The sequence below is a fragment of the Protopterus annectens genome, chromosome 8.part0 (assembly GCF_019279795.1).
Source record: "Protopterus annectens isolate FY-2018-M chromosome 8.part0, PAN1.0, whole genome shotgun sequence".
In the NCBI taxonomy this organism is placed as follows: Eukaryota; Metazoa; Chordata; order Ceratodontiformes; family Protopteridae; genus Protopterus; species Protopterus annectens.
In genome coordinates, this window is record NC_056741.1 from 579,079,308 (window position 1) to 579,102,464 (window position 23,157).

Below are 23,157 nucleotides of genomic sequence, written 5' to 3' on the forward strand. Positions count from 1 at the left end.
CACACACACACACACACACACACACACACACACACACACACACACATACACAGACACAAAGACACACACACACACAGATGCACAAACACACACACACACACACACACACACACACACACACACACACACACACACACACACACACACACACACACACTCCAGCATACTTCTTACCTATCTCTGAGATGACAGAATGCCCTTAATGTAACTTCTTTTTGTCACTGTCCTTGTAAATCACAGAATCTTACAGTCAGTCAATAATGCCAGACATTAGGGTTCCATTCTACCTGTTGTTTGTAAAATGCATCATGATGCTTGACCTGTTGCTTTTTTAACATTTTTATGGGAGTCCAAGTGTTTAAAAATTCTCCTTGGTATCATCTAGTGTTCCCCTGGCTTTTTCTCAAAGCTTCCTCCACATGGACACACCCTGATCTCCCTAAATGGTTCCTGATTTTACAAAACATTTCTGATGCTGCTTCATAACTCATGAACTATTGGAATCAATGAATAACATCAGACATACGAGTTTCATACTTCTTATTATGTAAAATATACTCTTTAAGACAAACTCCTCATTTGCTATAGAGGGTTAAGGCCCCTGCTTGATAAACTGCTTTCTGTGTCAAGGGTGCAGGGTTTTAAGCTTCCCGTTTTACTTTAACTTTTTTCAAAGACAGCAGATTATATGGTATGAGTATTCCCTAGAGTGCAGTGTTGCTGTAGAGGACTAACACTCTGCTAAGGAGCTGTGTGTGAGTGTAGAGTGCACAGCATTTAAACTTTTTAAGTACCATTTACATCATGGTATACAAAGTATCCGTGGTGTTTACTGTTTCCCTCCTCACTAATATTGCTGCATTTGCTTATCAGTTTATGAGAGTGTTGAGGTATGACAGCCCCCCACAAATGTATGCATATACACACATGCAGCCAGACACACACACAAATCATGCAATGCTGCTGAGACCCTAAACTGTTGAGACCCTAAACTCACTGGCACTTATCTGTAATGTGATCTCACACTTTGGAAACAATGCGTGAATGCAAGCTTTTGGCCATGTTCAATAACACAGTCAGCCAAGGTAACTTAGCAGCCGCATGATTATCTGAATAGCTTGGCTGTGCAAATGCCTTACTGTAGGCATTTCTGGAGGAGGATCACATGAGTAATTAGCATAGGCTGCTCCCCTGTAATGTGTTATTAGCATATGCGGTATGCCACACAAACAGCCCATTGCATTACTGCACCACTTTATGGTACATCACTGCGGTAGAGCTTTATTTAATTAGAAATTTTAACTGACAGTGGTAAAAAGGGCTTACCTCTAGCAGTAACCTTTCTGAATTCCCATCCATATTTTCTGTTTTTGGCTTTCTTTTGATTGCAAATAGAAGCCGAATTCCTGACAATTTTGTACAAGACATGGAACCAAACTGAGATATCTGCAGTTACACATGAATATAAACATACATATACATACATACAGCCTTCACTTCATGCTAGATTACCTAAGTGATATACTATACAGATAAAGCATTAAGCAGCTTTGCAAGCGAGAGAGTACTCAAATGTGCAGCCAGTTCCAACAGCACCTAAATTTATTTTGTTCTTGATCCACAAAAGGCTGTTTATGATTTTTTTTCTGTATTTTGATATGTGCTTAGCTCCTCTGGTGACAAAGCTCAGATTAACTCAGTGTTGTATGACAATTATGCATTTGACTAGAATAGCTTGACTGTTGAAATTTTGTAGGTTGAGTCACAAGAAACTCATTGCAGTAGTGCTGGTGGGGGACACGCAACTCATAGTTTCATATTATGACAGTGTGATGAGCTTTGATGTTCATGGCTAATGGGTACAGATACAGTTTTTAATGTCCTGGTTGACAAATATCAGTGTCTACTTTGACATTAAGGAGAAGTTAGTGGTAAAACATTATACAGATACATACTGGCACACAAATACAAGACCATATTCTTTCAAAACATATATATGTATGTCTGTGTGTTTATGTGTGTGGACATACATATGTAAACACAAATATGTGCATGTTATAAGATGCTGAACTTGACTTTTGCTCATCTTTTAGGATTTTTGTATGGGTTATCCTTTTTCATAGTCATGTTCGGAAGCCATATTGCAAGACTGAGGAGAGTGATTTGTGCATCCTATTACCCATCCCGAGAGCAGGTGAGGAAATTTATAAACCTTATACACCAAGGATTAGTGGCTGACACATCAGCAATCCAGATTTCTTAGGAAGATTGATGTTTTACCCATCTTCACTGCTTGGATAGATGTCATTATGACCATTTTATGAAATCATGACTGATCTCAGAATATCAATCATGTAATTGTTTTGAAATGCTCTGCTACCTACACATTGAATGTGTCTTTAATATTTTCTAGTAGTTTCCATAATTACCACATATTCTGTAAAACTTTATTGATTAAACATGATTTATTGTTTGTAGACTTATGTGCTTACTATTATGACTCAAAACTGACTTGAGTAAAGACTAATATATGCATTACTATCATAGTCAGGGTAACAAAGCTGCATGAAAACATGGTGTCACATGAAAAATAAATGATTAGTGTAATCTTCCTTTAAGAACCCTAGCATAAAATGAAGTGAGTCATGTGACTTAGAGTAATATTATTCTTCAGTAAAGCCTTGAGTTGCAAGTTGGCCTGGTGTATGTGTCTCTTTACTTTTGCCTGTCTTCAGATCTATATATTCCTAATAATATATGTATATGTGTGTGTATATATATATATATATATATATATATATATATATATATATATATATATTACATATACACCTATATACACACACATATATATATATATATATATATATATATATATATATATATATATATATTACATATACACCTATATACACAGCTCTCCATTTTTGCAGCCCTGTGTATATAGGTGTATATGTAATATATATATATATATATATTACATATACACCTATATACACAGGGCTGCAAAATGGAGAGCTGATTTTAAGGTAACCTTCAACACAGCAGAGAGGAGTATGGTCAGGTTTCTGATCATAACCATCTTGTTATGTGTTTGAGACATGGATATCGAAATTCATCTCAAGAGTAGAACTAAGTGAATTTTGAGAGGTGAATCTTCACATTCATGTCAGAACACATAAAAAGTAATTTTGAGTGGAAAAGCCTGATCATAATTTTTTATAGCACGTGGAAATTAAGCTTCTCTAATGTATTACTAGCAACAGAGAAAAAAGTGTACTAACATGAAGCGCTTTACTGCTTTGAGTGCTGTAAAACATATAAGTATTAACTGATTCTACCTATAAGTCATCTCTGAGTCTACTATTGTGCGTCTTCAATGCGAGGATATTAAATCACGGTGAGTTTTACCACTGTATAATGTATTATGTGAGCTGGAATTACATTTTTCAGATTGTTTTCCCTGTTTTCCCCATTGTGGTGAGACTGTGGAGTTGGTATGTATAATTTTTGCAGGGTGCAGGGGAGCTTGCCCTTCTGCAAAAAAAAGCTTTTTTTTCTGTTTTTAAAGGTTTTTTTGAATCCCCATTTTCAAAATCATACTGTCAGTAAATTGTGAGCTAAAGAAGGTATTGTTGAACTTTTATAGGTAAACCATAAAACAATGCTGCCATATGGACACTGTCCAAAAGCTAAGTTTACCTGTGACATACAAAAAGCTTTAAAAGCTGTTAAATACTTAATTTTGGCTTTTTGTGTGTGGCAGTACAAAGTGATTTACAGCCTTTAAAGCTGTTACCATCTTCTAGTGGTGTTATGGTGGATGCCGTCTATGCTCACAGCTCTCAGTTTCTTTGCACAAGAATTATGAGCGGAGCTAAAAATAATAGGAAGACAAGATCCAGCAATCAAGTACAGTTTTTAAATATTTCTCTATTTCACTCAAAATGTAATGGAACAATAGGTTTTGCATCAACATGCACTTTCTGAACAATAAGAAATATGAAACATTAATGTCTGCCATTATTGATTCCCTGGGATGCATCATACTCCATGCAGTAATAGTGCTATTCCTGCATTGAGCAGATTGTGCCAGTGCAGCACAGCAGCGTGCCTTGCATATTCATGAAGGCGAGCTGCTGTACAACCTGCACTTGCATGATCCGTGAACAAGTGGGTATGGCAATTCTTAAAGCAGCCAACAACGTCCACGGACACTGTTATCACAACATAACAGTGACCGCGGACAAAATACATTAGAATACACACAGAAGCACAGCCCCCATAATGGTCCAGCACAGATAATATCCACAATGGTATGCCAGTGTACATGCTGGCATACCAAATAAGTAAGCATGTTCCTGAGAGGAATATGTAAAATAATACCCCCTGTATGATGTAGTTGTCCAGATGTCCTACCCTAAGATGCAGAAAGCAATGTGCACATCCCTAAAGTAAATAAAATAAAGCATGTTTATTTTGTTTTGCATCCCCAATAAAGTTTAAGCATAGATGAGTGGGTGTGTGCATCATGCAGCTGTGTATAGCATAGCTTAAACATCCGAAGGAGCTAAATGAAAACATACAGCAAAGCTGATCAAAGTGAAATAGTGTAGTGGTTAGAGTGTTTGCTTAGCATGTAGTTATTCATGGTTCAAGCCCCAATGCAGTCCATGCATTTTATATGTGAAAACAGCACTAAAAGTATCTTTTTCATAAATAGGTAGTGAATAATATATATTTCTTAACCAGGTTGGGTAGCAGGTCCAAATGTGAGGTGTCAGTGTAGTACAGATGTGTAACCCCCATATAAACACAAGTGTCCCATACAGTATGCCACAAAAGAATATAATGTAATGAAAGCACATAAGGGGATGTTATGGAAGGGAAACATACATATCATAAGATGTCACTAAGAAGGAATGAACCCCACAATCCTGACAGTCCATAAAATGAAAGTTGAGCAATGCTAAATTCTGCACAGCTATGCTTAGCCAGAATAAGCATTCCTTAACTTTGTATGCTTAGCAATAATCAGCACAGCTAAGCAGATTTGCACACTGGTAAGCAGATACCCCTTTAAGCAATGCTTATCTGTGCTAAGTGGGTTTGCCCATTGCTTAGCTTAGCTCAGCATATTCAAAACTGTCCAATCACAGCAAAGTGTGGAAATCAGCATTATTTAAACCTCACAGACAGGAATTACAGCCTATAACCAGTTGTAGCTCATTATTGCAGGCACTATGGCTGGCATTGGTGATGGTGTGGACGTTTAGGTGCAGTGCTGGGGCATTCAGGAGTCCAGGGTCAAGGTTGGACTCCTAGTAGATGACCATGAAGGGAGACTGCTGAAGGACCAGTACCAGGGCTCCCAATACAAAGCAGAGGCCTGGGACCACCAGTGCCACTGGCATCCCTCAGACTGGTGAGCAGGTCCGGCACCACTTTACTGACTTGAAGCATAGCAAGAGTGAGCTGTTGGACCAGTGGGTCCAAGATGCATGGGCGAGGAATGTCCCAGACTTGTGTAAGTATCAGTATCAATAAGTGTTTTCCAAAGTCCAGCCTGTGTATGTGATGGATAGGTATGCATAAATGTTTCTCTATCTCCTGTACAGCTGCAGATGAGAGGGCTGACAATGTGAACACTCACACCATCAGGCTGCTAAGGCTGCGTTGCAAGGCTGGTGAGTACAAATCTAGCTTGTAGTATTCAGGGTAAATAAATAGAAAGGAGTAGAATGTCACCTGTCAGTATTTAAAAATGGGTATGGTTTGTACTGAATAAATGAGACATTAGCAGAGTAATAGTGACATACAGGGTATGTATCAATAAAAGTATCAGTACCTGTCAATAAAAGTCAAAACCCCGGACTGATTGTGTTTACTTTGGTATGTGGTGATATGAATCGAAATGTGTACAGTTTCTGCACAGCAACTATAGCTCTGAAAGCATTAAATAATCAAGGATCATCTGACAAAGACTGTGGAGCTGTAAAACAGGAGATTAACTATATGAAATGTTCCATGCACCAAGATCTGATACCTGAATAGTAATGTTGTGTTAACCAGTGTTTTCCAGACTGTGTTATGTCAAAGTATGAATACACCGTATAAGAACTATTTGCCATGCATGAATGTCAGAATTTCAAGGTCAGATTATACAACCAAGAGAATATTAGGCAGAAAACAGTCAAATATGAGACAGCTGTTTCACAATAGCTCATTCTGATGAAGCACAAACTTGTATTTTTTGCACAAACAGGCATGGTTTGAATCCCAGGAGTGGTAGTAAGCTGTATGCATAATTTTACCCAGGAATATGTGAATATGTGTAGAAACAGTCAGGTAGTGTTAACAGTAATTTCCTCCACAGGTCTGCCAGGTAAGAAAAGGTATATTTTAGCTGTAAAAGGCTGTACTTATACACTTTGTACAATACCCACTGTCCAACCCCAAGGCTGTAAATGACAGCAAAATAAGTACATACACCAAGTAGTCTCCTCCAAGAAATGTTCCTCATGTGTCACGCTGTCACAGCTAGTGGTCACTGCCACCAATACCCAGGGTGAACGATAGAAATCAAGGCAGAGTATGGCAACAGCACACTCACACATACACACACACACACACACACACACACACACACACACACACACACACACACACACACACACACACACACATACACACACACACTCTATGAGTGCACAGTGGTGACTACTTATAGGTGGGGACCTCAGTCCCACTGTATCCATTTGGGGGCTCGTGGGCATCCAATTTGCAACCTCTCTGTCTGTCCAAGGTGTTTACCCCCCACATGTGTCATATACCACCCCTGTCTGTTGTCTTGTCTGTCTTGTTTGCTTTTCTACCTAACCTACTCCTCAAATATACCAACTATCCTTCCCCAACATCCCACTCTCACCTTATATAAAAAAAAAGAAAAAGGGCAATCTGTTCCCACAAAAAATGTCACTCCATACATAGCTGTCCATTTTGCACATGTGTGCACTGGACACATGTAATCTGGTCTAACTGGCTTAACAACACATTACTGTTGTCCTTACCCCTCTCGTATGGGTTTGAGTGTCCAAATTCACTTCCAAAATCTGTACAAATGCACAGCTGTTGCTGTATCGTAAATGGACAGCTATGGACCATCCCTACACTTGTCCTGCACATCCCTAGCTATCTGTCACATTGCTTTTCCGTCTGCGTGCCCCCTTTTTCACCACTTTCCTATCGCCCTTTTTTCTTTTTTTTTAAAGAAATTAAAGCAAGGGTAAGTGGAAGTAAGCTGCAATAAGCAGCAGTAAGCAAGTTTGCACAATGCTAAGCGATGCCTGCACAGATTAAGCAGTTTCCCATTTAACCATGCATTGGCATCGCTTAGCATTGTGCAAATCTGCACAAACCTGCTTACAACTGGTTAAAGCTGCCTTAATCACCCTGTCTCCATCAGCCACTGTTCTGTCCAGCAACAAAATAATCAGCCCTGTCAAGTCTTAAACCCAGGATCCTCTACACCATAGTCAGAGCAATTTCCCACGATACCTTCTGAGATGTAATAATGAATGCTGTTTTTTCAACTATATCATTCAGTACAGGTATAGAATAGTAGGGAACAAGCACTGTGGAATCAGTCATGTTTAGTATATATAAATATACACATATAGATGTGTATGGTGATAGATAAATATTAAAAAGTATATACATCAGCTATATGGAGCTATACATATAAAACAAATACGTATAGAATATATACATATATAGTGTTATATAAACATATGTATAGAGATCGAAAAAGGAATATATATATATAGTATATATATATATATATATATATATATATATATATATATATATATATATATATATATATATATCAGTATAGCTATATCTAAAAGGAATATACATATATATATATATATATATATATATATATATATATATATATATATATATATATATATATATCAGTATAGCTATATCTAAAAGGAATATATATATATATATATATATATATATATATATATATACCCATAACATGTAGTGGAGTCATACCCAGCCCCATACCTCTACACCTCTTAGTGCAATAATTCTGGACAAAGGCTGTCAAAATGGGGGGGGGGGGCAGTGTTCCAAGAACAGGGACATAATGTATGTACTGCAGTAATAAATGCAGAATGTTCCTACAGTAACAGGGTTTGTGTCAGCATACATGTCCAGAAGGATGTGAGTTATGAAACTGAAATGTATGTCATCATTTACAGACAGAAATCCTGACATCATCACAGTGATTTACCACAGAAATGAAAATAATGATTCTGTGGAACAGAACATACATATGAGCAATAATCCTGGACAGTCTGAAACAATCTGGCCAGTTGAGAGGTATGCTCAGAACCCCTTAGTGCAACACATCTGGACCAAGCCTGACTGGGGGGATATAAATACTGGAGTTGATAAGGTGACACAGTTGATGCAGTAACACCCTCCTGTCTGTTGTACCATATATTGACTGGAATAGCCTAAGACCAAAACCTAATTACTCCCCACTACTCACTGACATATATCTTCACCTCATCCCACTGATGCATCAGACATACACAACATGTATGGGGGCCAGGCAACAGTACATCTGATAAATATCGGGACATAACATCACAGTAGGGAAACTATACTGAGCTGCTAGGCATGTCACCAAGAACTGTCTAAACTACAGGCAGACTGACACAGCACAAACCAAATTTTGCTATGGGGGAATACACATGTAATTGCAAATATATCAGGCACTACAGGGATATAACAGCATTGACCAACAGACACCAGCATGAAAGTGCATACCCAGAAGCAATCTCACCACATTCAAAGTGACATACCGGTAAGCCACAGAAACAGTAGAATATATGGACTGTGTGAACAAAATCATCAGCATGTTTGCCACTCACACACTACCCCCATATATACTGGCCCAATTCACAGTGTAGTCCGACACCTGACTGTGGTATGGGACGTCCCAGTCTGCTTCTACAAACATATACAGCTGTTAGAGCACCAGATGCTGGAGCAGCACGCAAAGTTAGATAGAAAAGGACCCTCAGCACTTACATCTACCCCCCCCTATACAGGCCAAATAACACAGTCACAATACACTGCTACACAATCCTGAGAGTCTGTCAACAATTGCCAGAAATACACAGTCCTATCAACTGTATAGAGTCCCACAGAGCATCCAGGCTTCATCCTCATATATAAGGCCTTAAACACGTAACATGTCTGGCAGTCTGGTACATCACTGGGATGATATCTGGAATGAAGTCACTATATAATGATATACTACACCTATACACCTCTTACAGCATGTAATCTGGACAAAGCCTGACATATGTGGGGCAGAGACCCGAACACAGGGACATTATTGACATATTGCTGTCATAAACTGAGAAAGTTGCTGGTGTAACAGGGTTGTTATAATATATCTGTTCTGAAGGATGTGAAGTCAGAAACACACATGATGTTACCGTTTACTGACTGCAATCCTCAAAGAATGCTACTGAATTTCCAAGACCAAAAAATGTGTGAGTAACACACCAAATATAAGAGTCCAAACTCTGGCCAGTCTGCGGATAGCCCTACATTTGGAAGTTATGTCAACCACATAACACTATCAGACTTAAATTCATGCAGAGCAGTCATATCCACGCAAACCCTGTCAAACTTACATTAGTTCAACTGTATAACAGCAATACTTACATTCTGTCCCTATGTCTAGAACATTCTCCCCCAGTTTGTTGGGCTGTCTCCACAGTGTTTGTTGTAAGAGGTATTCCCGACTACACTTTGTGATGCTGTTTGTCACACACCTCCATGGAGTACTCCTTCCAGGCAAGGAAAAGCAGCAATGCCCACATGAAGTATTCAGTTATAGGAGTGTGTTTCCATGCTATTGGGTATGAGAATGATACCACAGTTGTTCCAAATGCAATTAGCAAGTGGGGGACTCCAATTGGTGCACAGGCCATCAGCTGCTCATGAGCATTACCTACTAAAGACAAGATGTTGCCTATACAAAACAGATGTATATCCTACATCTGTCTCAGAGACACACACACACACACACACACGCACACACACACACACACACACACACACACACTGAGACTGATGGAGTATACCAACTGAACTGAAAAAAATAAACACAGCTATGTCAAACAATCAAGCCTGTAATCAAATGTAGTAGGGGTATGTAAACATGGAAAATAGGAAGTTCAAACAATATGATGTCTCAACAACACATGCTGTACTGATAAATTGCTGAGCAGAACCTATGGCTATGGAAACTGTGTCTGTCTGCAGTGACATAGAACATAGCTCAGGGCCTTGAATCACCCCAGGAAAGGATGGCTCACATATGACCACTATTGGAGTACGTGTTGCACAATACCAACTGTGACACTGCTAGCCCACACCTAGTGCAAATCATACCATCAGTAACTCTGCTACATTCAGCTCTGACTTGTGGCTCTTTTTTCAATGCCAGTGTCTCCAGCCCATATAACATAGCTGGTCTCACTACCCTCTTGTACACCTTCCCTATCACTCTTAATGGTACTTGTCTGTCAAAAATCACACATGACACTCTTCCCCACCACCCATATCCTGCCAGTACTGATGTCGTCACCTCTCCCCCACACTCGCCCTTACTGTGAACTGTTGTTCCCAAGTATTTACACTTATCCACATTTGCAAATTGTACTCCCTGCATCCTCACCATTCCTCCATCCTTCCTCCTATTCACACAAATATATTCCATCTTAGTCCTGCTGACCTTCATTACTCCCCTCTCTAGAGCATACCTCTACCTCTCCATGGTCTCCTCAACCTGTTCCCTACTATCACTACAGACCGCAATGTCATCTGCAAATAGCACAATCTAGGGGGACTCCTGTCTGATCATGCCTGTCAACCTGTCCATCACCCTGCAAATACAAAAGGGCTCATATCTGATACCCTGATGTACTCCCACCTCTACCTTAAACACACCTGTCACTCCCAATTCAGCACTCACTGCTGTCATACTACCCTTGTATATACCCTGCAGCATTCTTATAGATTCCTCTGCCACTCCTGACCACCTCATACAATACCACAACTCCTCTCTAGACATCCTGTCATATGCTGTCTGTAAGTCCACAAAGTCACAACGCAGCTATGTCCAACCTTCTTTGTATGTCCCCATCAAAAGTCTCAAAGCACACATTGCATCTGTACTGCTCTATCCTGGCATGACACCATGCAGCTGATCAGTAATCCTCACCTCCCTTCTTAGCCTAGCTTCCACCACCCTTTATCATTGCCTCATGCTGTGACTGATCAATGTTATGCCTCTGTAGTTACTACAGCTCTGCACACCACCCTTATTCTCATAATCAGTACCCAAACACATTTCATCCACTCCTCATGCATCCTCTCACTTTCCTAGATTACAGTAAACATTCTGGTTAAAAAGACCATTGTCATTTGTCATAAATACATCCATGCTTCCACAGGTATGTCATCTGGACCAATAGCCTTTCCATTCTTAAACTTCTTCATAGCTATCCTTACTTCCCCTTGATAATCTGTTGCACATCCTGATTCACCATACCCACATCATCCAACCTTTTCAGTCTCTCATTCTCTTCATTCAACAGCCCATCAAAGTACTGTTTCCACCTGCTCGGCACACTCTATTTGCTAGTGAGTGCAGTTCCACCATTATCCTTTCTCAGCCTTATCTTCTGCACATCCTTCCTAGCAACATGCCTCTGTCAAGCCAATTGGTGCAGTTCCTATTTTCCATCCTTGGTGTCCAACCTTACATACAACCCTTCAGATGCTCCATCCACAGTCTCTGCCACCACTCTCTTTGCCATGCATCCCATCTCCCTATACACCTGTCTACTTTCTGCATCTGTCTGACAGTCCCACATCTCCTTGACCAACATCTTTCTCTGTATACTTCCCTGTACTTCCTCATGCTACCACCGGGTCTCCTTGTCTTTCGTCCTCTGTGCAGATGTCACACCAAGCCCCGTTCTATTCATCTCCCTTAATAGCTCGAATGTAGTTACCCAGATATTTGCTAACTCTTCATTGCCACCCACTGCCTGTCTTCACTCTTCCCTGAACTCAACCTCACAATCACCCTTTCTCAGTATCCACCATTTGATCCATGGTGCCACCCTCACACTCCTCCCCCACTACGTGATCACCAATGTCATCCCACAGACCAACCTTCCATGCTGACTAACTACACTTTCCCCATCACCACTTTACAGTTACCAACCCCCTTCAAACAGGCCCACCTGCATAGGAGATAATCCACCTGTGTGCATCTTCCTCCACTCTTGTATGTCACCCTATGACCATCAGTCTTGTAATACTATGTATTAACCACACTCATGCCCAACCTCTGTTGCAAACTCCACCACCATCTCACCTTCTGCATTCCTTTGCTTAACACCATACCTACACATCACTTCTGCATCCCCTCTGTCCCCTTCACCAACATGCCCATTGAAATCTGCTCTAATCACCACTCACTCACCCTTGGGTACACGCATCACCACTTATCCAACCACACCAAAGTATGTCTGTCTCATCCATCACACATCCAGTTAACAGAGCATATGCACTAACAACTGTCAGTATTACACCATCAATTCCCAGTCTCCTGAACATAATTCTACCCGACACTCATTGCCTCCACAAACACTCTTGGTATAGTATTCCTTCAGGTTAACCCCTACACCATGTTCCTCCCATACACACCATGATAGAACTATTTGTACCCGACTCCAATACACACAGCTGTACACCCCTTCCATCTGGTCTCTGGCACACACAGTATATCCACCTTTCCTCTGTCCACCATATCAGCTAGCTCTGTCCCCAAACCAGTCATACTCACAACATTAACTGTTTCTACCCTCCTTACCACACACCTAGCCTTTCACCTCTCTGCCTGCCATATGAGCATTAGACATCCTCCAGGATATGTCTGTGAATGCAAAGGCTACTGCACTATCAAATGACATATGTGTGTGTTACAGCAATATGAAGAAAGTGTCACTAATTGCAGCCCACAGCCCACTATTTATGTGCATTGTCATACAGATGCCCTGCCCTAATAGGTTGACATGACTGACTGAGCAGTAAGACTGTCATTACAATATGCCATATTGACATAGAACAGAAATGTATAGCAGGTATTACCTGTGCATATGTATGTATGGGTAGGTGTACCTGGCTGCCTCTTAACAACTGACATGGGATGCAAAATGCCATTTGAATAAGCTGTACATGTTGTACATGTGTGTACCCTTAGTTTCTGTGCATCCAACAAATTTACACCTCTACAGCTACAGGTGGTGTCATTGCCCTGACACAGACATGGGTAGTATAATGAGCATTAATAATAATAAGCAATAAGTATCACATTGAAATTGTAGAGGTGGCCATCTGTGTTCTGACCCTGTGCCCATGCCTACCACAGACAGATATATGACCACCCACATAGCTGTATGGCCTCAGCAATACCTTACATGTATAACCTGTCTCCACAAAAGTAGAGAAAACCCCTTTGCTGGACAGCAGCAATGCACAAAGCACATAATGTGATGCTATATTTGTTGTACAGGGCAAAGTAAGAGCAGGCACCGACTGGGCGGCATATCAACCTTTGTCTGAATGAGCATAACAGGTCACAGGTGGATTACTGAAAGGCTAACTACGAGTACAAATTGGACACATCCACTAAGGGCAATCACAAGGCCATCTTCACATATGTCTGCAGTCTCAGAGGCACCAACCCAACCCACCCTGTAATGGTGGTCAATCACAGCACATACACACACATCATAGCTACAGCCAATCCACTGCAGACAGGTTTAGGGCAAACAGCACCACCCTGGATCACCATCAGTATAGGTGGATATGCACAGCACACACACCCCTCCCCTCATCATCATGGATCAGGTCCAAACTGCCTAATCAAAGTTGACAAAAGAAAGTCCCCTTGGGGCCGGATAACATTCCTGTCTGCATCCTACATGAACCCAGACATATGCTTCCAGCTCCATTACCCACTGTATGCAAGCAAAACCTGAGCACCATTGACATCCCATCTGCAAGGAATATGGCTACTGTCATCCCTCTACACAAACGTGAATGATAAATGGCGGTTTATGGAATGTACTGGCTCTCACTGGGGGGAACATGACACATCAGGACCAGGAGTACATTGCATGTTCATACAGTAATGCCAGGTACAGGGGTATGATGTGTTTGTAAGTGGTGGCTAATGATAGTCCATATGCATGTGCTGGCTCTATAAAGAACTCTGGGAATGTCTGAGTGTTTCCCTGTGTATGTCCTTCAGGTACCTACACTGATGCAGAGACAGCAGCCATCACAGAAGCTGTAATCTTAAATTATGGAATCCTTTCTGGTCATAGCTGGCAAAATCTGCAGGAATGGACTGCCCTGTCGGATGAGATCATTTACAGAGTGAACGTGTTGGGCCACCATGGATGCACATACGATCAGGTCAGGCATAGAGCAACTGACCTGATACATCATACCCGGCAAAGGGCTGCTGCTGTAGTGAGGAACTGTACTGCTACCAGTGGGGGGGCACACTTACGGTGACAGAGGAGCTCCTTGCCAACCTTGGGGTAGCCCCCACACAAACTCAAACACAGGAAACAGCAGTTGTGTAGGTGGGTGGCACCCAGGCAACAGGCGAGAAGCATCCAGGTAAGGCCAAAGTGCACATCAAAATAATGAGGTAGCATTTAAGCTGTCTTCTACAGAGTCTCTAGATGCATATGTCAGTGCAAAATGGATTAGTGGGTGGGGTGCAGTAATGCACACAAATGCACATCTATGGTGAAAGACAGCAAATTGTGTAGTATCATAGCATGTACTGTACCTGTGCAGAAATGTAGTGCTCATCTTGTAACAATGCCTAATGTAAATCTACTGACAGTACCTCTCCCTCACAACTACACAGGTCCCTCTGGTCTGCACATGGGACAACAGCCTGAACCCAGTAAGTATGGAGTTTCCCTGTTGCGGCTCAGCAGTACCTCAGGCATGCTAAAGTTAAAACATGTGACCATGCACACAACTGTTACACTCTACCATTTGGCAATATTTGCATGTTCACCTGTGGTGGTGTTTACTGCATTGCATCATGGTGGTCATGACAGGGGCCTATTTGCAGGAGATGTCGCATATCTGTAGCATACCCTCACAACCTGTCATTGAAGGACACCTGGACAATGGCTGACAAAATGGGGGGACAAAGGCCCAAAACTAGGGTCATATTGTGGAAATTAGTGGTATACAGTGCAAATAAATGGTGTACACACCTGTTAGAATGCCAGGTATGTGTGATATACAAAAATGAGCCTCCCCAAAAACCTCTTCCTGCGCGTTGGCAATGCACGGCCCCCAACGATATAATGCCAGTAAAAAACACAAATGGAGCCAGCACTTGGTGATAAAAAACTGTATTATAGAATTAAAGCATCACAGCAGAAAAACTACATACCGGTTTCGGCTGGTAAATTACACAGCCTTCATCAGTGTATCCAAAATTCACAGTTATTCCTGCCATTTAAATAGGTAAGCATAAACACCCATTGGTGGAAACATTATAAATATTCATTAAGTCCTGGAGGGAAAAGCCCACCCAGCTTAATGATCCACTTTTTTTCTTTTCTATTCAAAATATCATGCCAACCAGTTTTACTTTTACGGTCACCTTGAATCACATCAATAATTGTGAATAAAAATGTTGCTGAGGGATGTAACAAATGGTGTTTGTATAGTGCATTAGTAAGTTTTTTCTGTTTAATGTTACTGTAGTGTTCAGAGATACGTAACCTTAGGCATCTTGAAGTTTGACCAATATAGAATGCACCACATTTGCACGTGGCCAAGTAAATGGCCCAATCAGTACTACAATTGCAAAAGATATTAATATCAAAAACCTTAGAACAGTTACGGCTTGAAAATTCCTTGGTAGTACACATATATTTACAATTTACACAATGACCACAGGGAAAACAACCATACAGACTGTGTCCAGAAATAGTAGTTTGTATTTTATTCCTGCCTCTGTTATCCCTGATTTTGTAGTGATTAAAATGAGATTTCAAATTTTTACCATTTCTGTATGAAAACATACATTTATCAGGGATAATCCTGGCAACTTCTGAATCACTCTGTAGAATGTTCCAATGACGCCGTATAATGTTAACAAGACCCATAGTGTTTCTCCCATAAGTAGTTGTAAATCTGAGTGGTTCAGGTGTTGTATTGGCCTTCCCTCTATCCTTATATTGAAGCAAATTACTCCGCTCCATGCCTTGTACCTGACTCATGGCATTAATTACAACCCCTGTCTTGTAACCTCTTTGTTTAAACCTGTGTATAAGATCCTCCGAGTTTTTGTGATATGTGGAATGCTGGGAACATATCCGTTAGCTCTAATGAATTGGGATTTGAATGTTGTTGGCTATATGGGGAGCATGAAAACTTGTAGCATGTAACAATGAATTGTACTGGGGGAACTTCCTATATGTCTCACTCTCAAGTGTACCATCAGGAGTTTACATATAACCACATCCAAAAAAATCATCTTATGGGCATCATGTTGTTCCGTAAAGCCTAGACCCCATTCATTGTTATTCAAATATTGCACAAAAGCCAGCAAACTAGACTCAGTACCCCTCCACACTAGCCAGATGTCATCAAGGTAACGTCTCCAAATGTCCAATTCAGGAAGGAAAATATTTCTGGTAGAATCATAAATCAACTTGGTTTCCACATACGCCATGAAAAGATCAGCGATATGGGGGCAAAAGAAGCCCCCATAGCCGTGCCCTTAATTTGCCAGTAACAATTGTCTTTATAATAAAAAACATTGCAAGTAAGGACATATCTGGCCATGTCAACCAAGAATTCGTTAAATGAAGCATCATATAAACCAGAATATTCCAACCAATATGCCAAGGCCCGAAGGCCAGCTTGGTGTGGGATGTTGGTATATAGGGCACATACGTCTAGTGTACATAAATACCAATCTTCTTCCAACTGAGCATCAGATATGATTTGTAGAAAACTTGTGGTGTCATTTAGTCTTGACCGAAGACAACCCAACAAAGGTTTAAGATATTTAGTCAAAAATAAAGACAGGGGTTCGGTTAGATATCTTCTTCCCGACACTATGGGTCTCCCCGGTGGATGTGTAAGGTTCTTATGCACTTTCGGAAGAAAGTAAATATATTGGGAATTACAATCCTTCATTGTCAGTTGAAATGCAGTATCTTTAGAAATTATACCCCTATCCAAAGCATTTTTGAGGAACAATCCAATACACTTACTAAATCTATGTATAGGGTCATGTAACATATGGTTATAATATCTTGTGTCTGATAATTGTCTCAGGGCCTCCCTGTTGTAATCATCCCAATTCTGTATTACAACTGCCCCACCCTTGTCTGCTGAAGTGATTACAATTTGTTTGTTTTTCTGAAGTTCAAGTATGGCTTCTTTTTCACTAAAAGTTATGTTATTATATTTCCATGCCAAACTTGAACTATGAAAATGAACATCCTTAAGAATGCTATTTTGAAATTGGTGAACCACAGCATTCATGGGTGGTGAGAAATTGGATGCATGATAAGTAAATTTATCCTTTTCACAATTAACACCAGAATCTGCAAAAAACATTTTCAAGTTAATCAATCTACAGAAACTAGACAAATCTTGTGCAAACATTTCTTCAGAAATAATGGCACCTGGAATGAAATTCAGGCCTTTATTCAAGATTTTCACATGTGCATCATTTAAGACATAATCAGACAAGTTTAAGATATTGTTAACAGGGTTTTGATTCAACTCCCCAATGCCATCTCCAAAAGTCCCTGTACATTGTGTATTCTTTTTGTGTTTACGCCCACCCCTTCTACGTTTCCCCCTAAAGGGGCTACCCCCTGGCTTCTTTTGGGCAATGGTGATCCTGTTGCTGTTAGGGATTCATTGTCAGTACCTGATGATGTATCATCGCATGATGTAGATACATTCTGATTATTTTTTCTCAAGATGGATCTGGGTCTTTTTCTTTTCTTATCTGATGTTGGGGGGTTATTAAACCTCACATGTTTAGATTGAAAAGAAAATGGATTCCCCCGAGAATAATCCTCTTGATCTCTATTAAATTTTTTCATCTTGCGTACCCGTAATTCCGCATCAAATTTTTTCAGATCCTGAGCCACTCTATTCAATTTGCCTTCAAAAGAAGGCTCTTGTTCAAAATTTTTTAACTTATCTGCCAAAATCATGATTTCAGACAGCCCCTTATCTATAGCTCTATTATGAAATTTATAAAGTTCAACTACAAAAGACATTGTGGCTTCATGTTGAATTTTTGCCCATTGTGTGGTTAGTTCATCATCTGCATCACCCACATGCGGAGCAATCCTAATCCTTAGTCCCCTAGGGGTGATATTTGCTGTTTGGTAAGCTTTAAAAAGCTTACTATGCCATACATTTGCTCGTAAAACCCTGAGTGATCTATTCAAGTCATCAATTAGATATTGACTTGTAATATCAGGGTTACAATTTTCCAACAGGTCTGCATTCCCATCTTTGTTTGAGTTCAAGCCAAAAGCCCTCAAATCCTCACGATCAGCCACTAAGCCAGAGATGAGACTAGACAGATCCATAATGGTAAGATAATGGGCTCAAAAGGATTTTTTATGTAGCTGTCAATAATGGTCAGTACAAAACACCACGACAGCCAAGATATATTATTAATCAGGACAATAGCAGCTTAAAAATATTCCTGTCAGTTATTATAAGAACAACAGCTGCGTCCAATAAGGGCTACTAATAAAGATGTGTTGATGCAGAGGATGATGGCCACTCCTTTAATAATAATAAGGCCACCCGAAAGAGGCTGTATAAACCAAGATATGGGCTCAGTACCACTAAATAAATAGAGTGGACAAGGTTCTGCAAACCAAACATCAAATGAAGAACAGGACCACCAAAGTTGGTCCAAACAAAAATCCGGACCCCAAATCCTAATGAAGCCAATGGTGCACTTCTATGAATTATTGAAATTGTTATATTATCCAGACAATGGTCCAATACTAATATAACTGTGAGTAAACCACAATCATAATGTGCCTTTAATAAAGGCACAAAATATAAAAAACGCGCCACTATCCGTTAGCAACCATAAACTGTGCCAAAAAAAGTACTAAGAGCACAATAGACAGGTTCAGAATACTGCCAACCTTTCTTGTGAGCTATAACCTGTACAATTCAATTGTAAAGCAAACAAATCTGTTAGGGGAACAATAATGACACATAACAATAGTACAACAACCTAGATGCATATATGTGCACAGGCTGAAGCTAGTACTGTGTTGAGGCAGCTTTCGATATAACTACAGCAGTACATCTTATTGGGTACACAACAGCCATCAGTTACAGAGACTCTTTGATTAATAGCAACTAATGGTCAGCTGTTGTACCAGGATTATCCTAACATATACCCAGTTGCCTGCTACAGCAACAACCATGGTTCACATAGAGCTGATGAAGCTGCTAAGGGACCATATGTTTGAGATGTATTGGCCTGGAGAAAGGTACCCAAACATTTCCACAGCATTGCAGATACCATGGAACATAGTGTAGTCATCAAAAGTTGGTGAAAATATGTGGCTACAGTGACATTGCAAAGGAGTGGACATCCCACCAAAGTCTATGAAAATACAAGACCAAAACTGGCCAGGGAGGCTGCCAGGAGCCCTACAGCAACAGTGAAGGAGTAGCAGGAATCTCCAGCAAGTACTGGGTGTACTACATGTCACAGCAACCTTCCATGGTCTCCATATGTCCTGCCTATAGTGTAGGGTTGGAAGATGGCAGAAGTTCCTCACACCAAACAATATCCACGCCTGGTGAAAGTCTGAAAACAATATATCAGGTCTCCAAAAAGCAAGTGGGAAAATGTGTTATGGTAATATGGGACCACAGTTGGACTCATTGGCCACAATTCTGACAGGTGTGTTTGGCACAGTATCACCAACGCACATCACCACAGCAACACCACCCCCATGATGAAGCATGGGGATGACAGTGTCCAGCTTTGGGGTTGCTGTTCACAAGCTGGAACTGGGGCTGTAGCCAAGTTGGAGGGGACTATGAACAATTCCAATCACTGGTCCCTTGTGGCTCCAAAATGTTCTGGTGTCTGCCACATACCTTTGGATGGTGAGGAATCCCACCTTTCAGACACAGCAATGGCCCAAACCATACATCCATATCGAGAAAAGGATGGCTTCACCAGAACACATGCAATGTTCTGCACTGACCAAGTCAGAGCCCACACCTACATCCAATAGGATATATGCAGGGTGACCTGAAGAGGGCAGTGCACAGGGGATGCCCTTGCAATCTGACATAGTTGGAGGTGTTTTGCAAGGGACAGTGTGCAAACATTGGCAAATCAAGATTTGCCATGCTGATACACACCTTCCCAAGAGGACTGCATGCTGTGATTAAATCAAAAGTTGCTTTAACAGAGTATTACTTTAAGTGTGTGCACACTCATGCAACCAGCCTATTGTATCTATTTCAATTACCAGATGTTACCTGTAACCGATGTGTATGTTCTTCATTTGGATTGCACAGGTCATATGTCATATGAAATGATGGCACAATACTGAATCCTACACAAATGCTTTCTACGGACATCTCCAAGAATGCATGGATCGTGCAATCCCAAATAAAACCAAGACCCTCTCCACTAAAGGAAAGCATCCTGTCTGGTGGACCCCAGCCATAAACAAATTGTATAACTAAAGAAGGAAGCTACTGCAAGACAGAGCAAAATCCCATAAAGGGAAAGCATCTCTGATCAGCACTAGTAGAAAGCTACGTTCTCTAATAAAAACATCCAAGGCCAACTTTGAGAGAAAAATCGCCAAGGACACTAAAGATAACCACAAGGCATTATTCAGTTATGTTAGAAACCTGGGCAGAAACCCTCAGATATGCTCAGAGTTAGTACACAACGACAAAAAATTTACCGAACCCACAGATATTGCCAACATTCTGGCAGACAGGTTCAGTGCAAATTTCTCCCCTCCCTCACCTCCTAAAGAAGAAATACTCATCCCAGCTGAATGTAACCTCCCTGTCATCTCTGATGTCCAGGTGAGAACCGCCCTCAGCAAAGCAAAAAACACAGTATCTAAGGGACCCGATGGTATCCCCGGCTGCGTGATACGTGAACTCCAAGAGAAGCTAAACCCGCATATAAAAATGTTATTTAACCTTAGCCTTACTACAGGATATGTACCTGAACACTGGCGTACAGCAACAGTGGTCCCACTCCACAAGGGAGGCTCCACTACAGACCCTGGGAACTACCGCCCCATAAGCTTGACCAGCCTGGTTTGCAAAGCTATGGAAATAATTATTATGGAACTCATAAACAACAACACTGGGGACCTACAGACACTTGATCCCACCCAGTTCGTCTTTGTAAAGGGCAGATCCTGCCTTTTGAACCTGGTTGACTTTTTCGAAACAGTCACTAGAGCCATTGATGAGGGCAAGGCAGTCCATACAGCCTACCTGGACTTGGCTAAAGCCTTCGACACAATACCCCATTCGGGGATCATAGATAAGCTAAACAGCTTAAATGTGAATCCATATGTCACAAGATGGGTTGCAAACTGGCTAAAGAACAGAACCCATAAAGTCAAGATTGCGGGAGCCATGTCAAACTCAAAGCCAGTCACAAGTGGTGTCCCACAGGGCTCTGTCCTGGGACCCCTCTTGTTCGGCATTTACTTCTCAGATGTGAAAGCAAATATGGGAGGGTTGTGGCTGACAAAGTTCGCAGATGACTGCAAACTAGGCGCCATAGTCGATACACCAGCTGACACATACATCCTACAGAAAGGCCTCACCGAAACGGACAACTGGTGCCGGAATCATGGCCTTAAACTGAATGCCAAGAAATGTATAGTCATCCCCTTTGGGAAAAACAAAGTACCCAGAAATTATCACATAGACAGTTACCCACTGAGTACCGAAAAAGTAATCAGAGACCTGTGGACCCAAGTTGATAGTGACCTCTCATTTGACACCCACGTTGCCAAAGAGGTTAGAAAGACTTTCTACCTTGCCTACCTTATCATGAAGGGGTTCACATCCAGATCAAAGGAGGTCATTGTGCCCCTGTACTCCTCCCTTATCAGGCCCATGATTGAGTACAATGCCCCATTTGGTATGTACCTCACCCGGCACTTACAACAGCTGGAGAGACCCCAGAAGTACCTCACCAAGAGGATCAAGGGTCTCCAACATATGTCATATGCTGCCAGGCTAAAGAAACTCCAGCTCTATTCAGTAGCATACCGCCTGCTCAGAGGTGATCTGTGCCTGACGTACAAGGCCATGTCCAACCAGGAATTGATGGACATGCTCCACCTCAAAAAATCCAAATCCATAAGAACCATGAGAGCCAAAGATTTAAACCTCAGTACAAACATGAATAGAACATGCTGGAGGGATAGATTCATAACTCAGAGGCTTCCCATACTCTTGAACAAAATCCCAGTCCATGTTAGGCAGAGCCCCTCACTGACTCTCTTCAAGAGAAATCTTGACGAGTGGATGGGAGATCGTAGGTTTACCCCGGGGGTCACCCTGTGTCGCTACTTGACAGAGGCACAGTAAACTAATTTTAATAAGTAAGGGGGTCTTCAATGTGTCACTACTAGACAAAGGCACAGTATTCTAAATTTATTCTATACACCTTAGTACCACTACATGGGGTGGCGAAAGCCACATCTCTAGGGCTAGGCTTGCAAATGCCCCAGGGCAGATAGCCTAGTACTAAACTATGAAACTTTGTTATGACCTGATTTCTGAGGTCTCATGTGATATATCATGAAAACCTGGCATGTTAACAGGTGTGTGTACACTTACTATATCCACTGTAAGCTTGGGAAGTTATTTGAGTAACTGGCTTTATTTTAAAATACATGTACTGCAGGTTATGCAGTCTGCACC

The 23,157-nt window shown here is 41.1% G+C and overlaps 1 protein-coding gene across 1 annotated transcript in view; it reads left to right on the forward strand.

Annotated features, from left to right (window-relative positions):
• DCST2 (DC-STAMP domain containing 2) overlaps positions 1–23,157 on the forward strand; it is a 568,171-nt gene that overhangs the window by 279,049 nt on the left and 265,965 nt on the right. Inside the window, exon 10 of the mRNA XM_044079285.1 lies at positions 2,094–2,194. Within this exon, the coding sequence (XP_043935220.1) occupies positions 2,094–2,194 (101 nt within the window). The remainder of the gene's footprint in view (positions 1–2,093; positions 2,195–23,157) is intronic.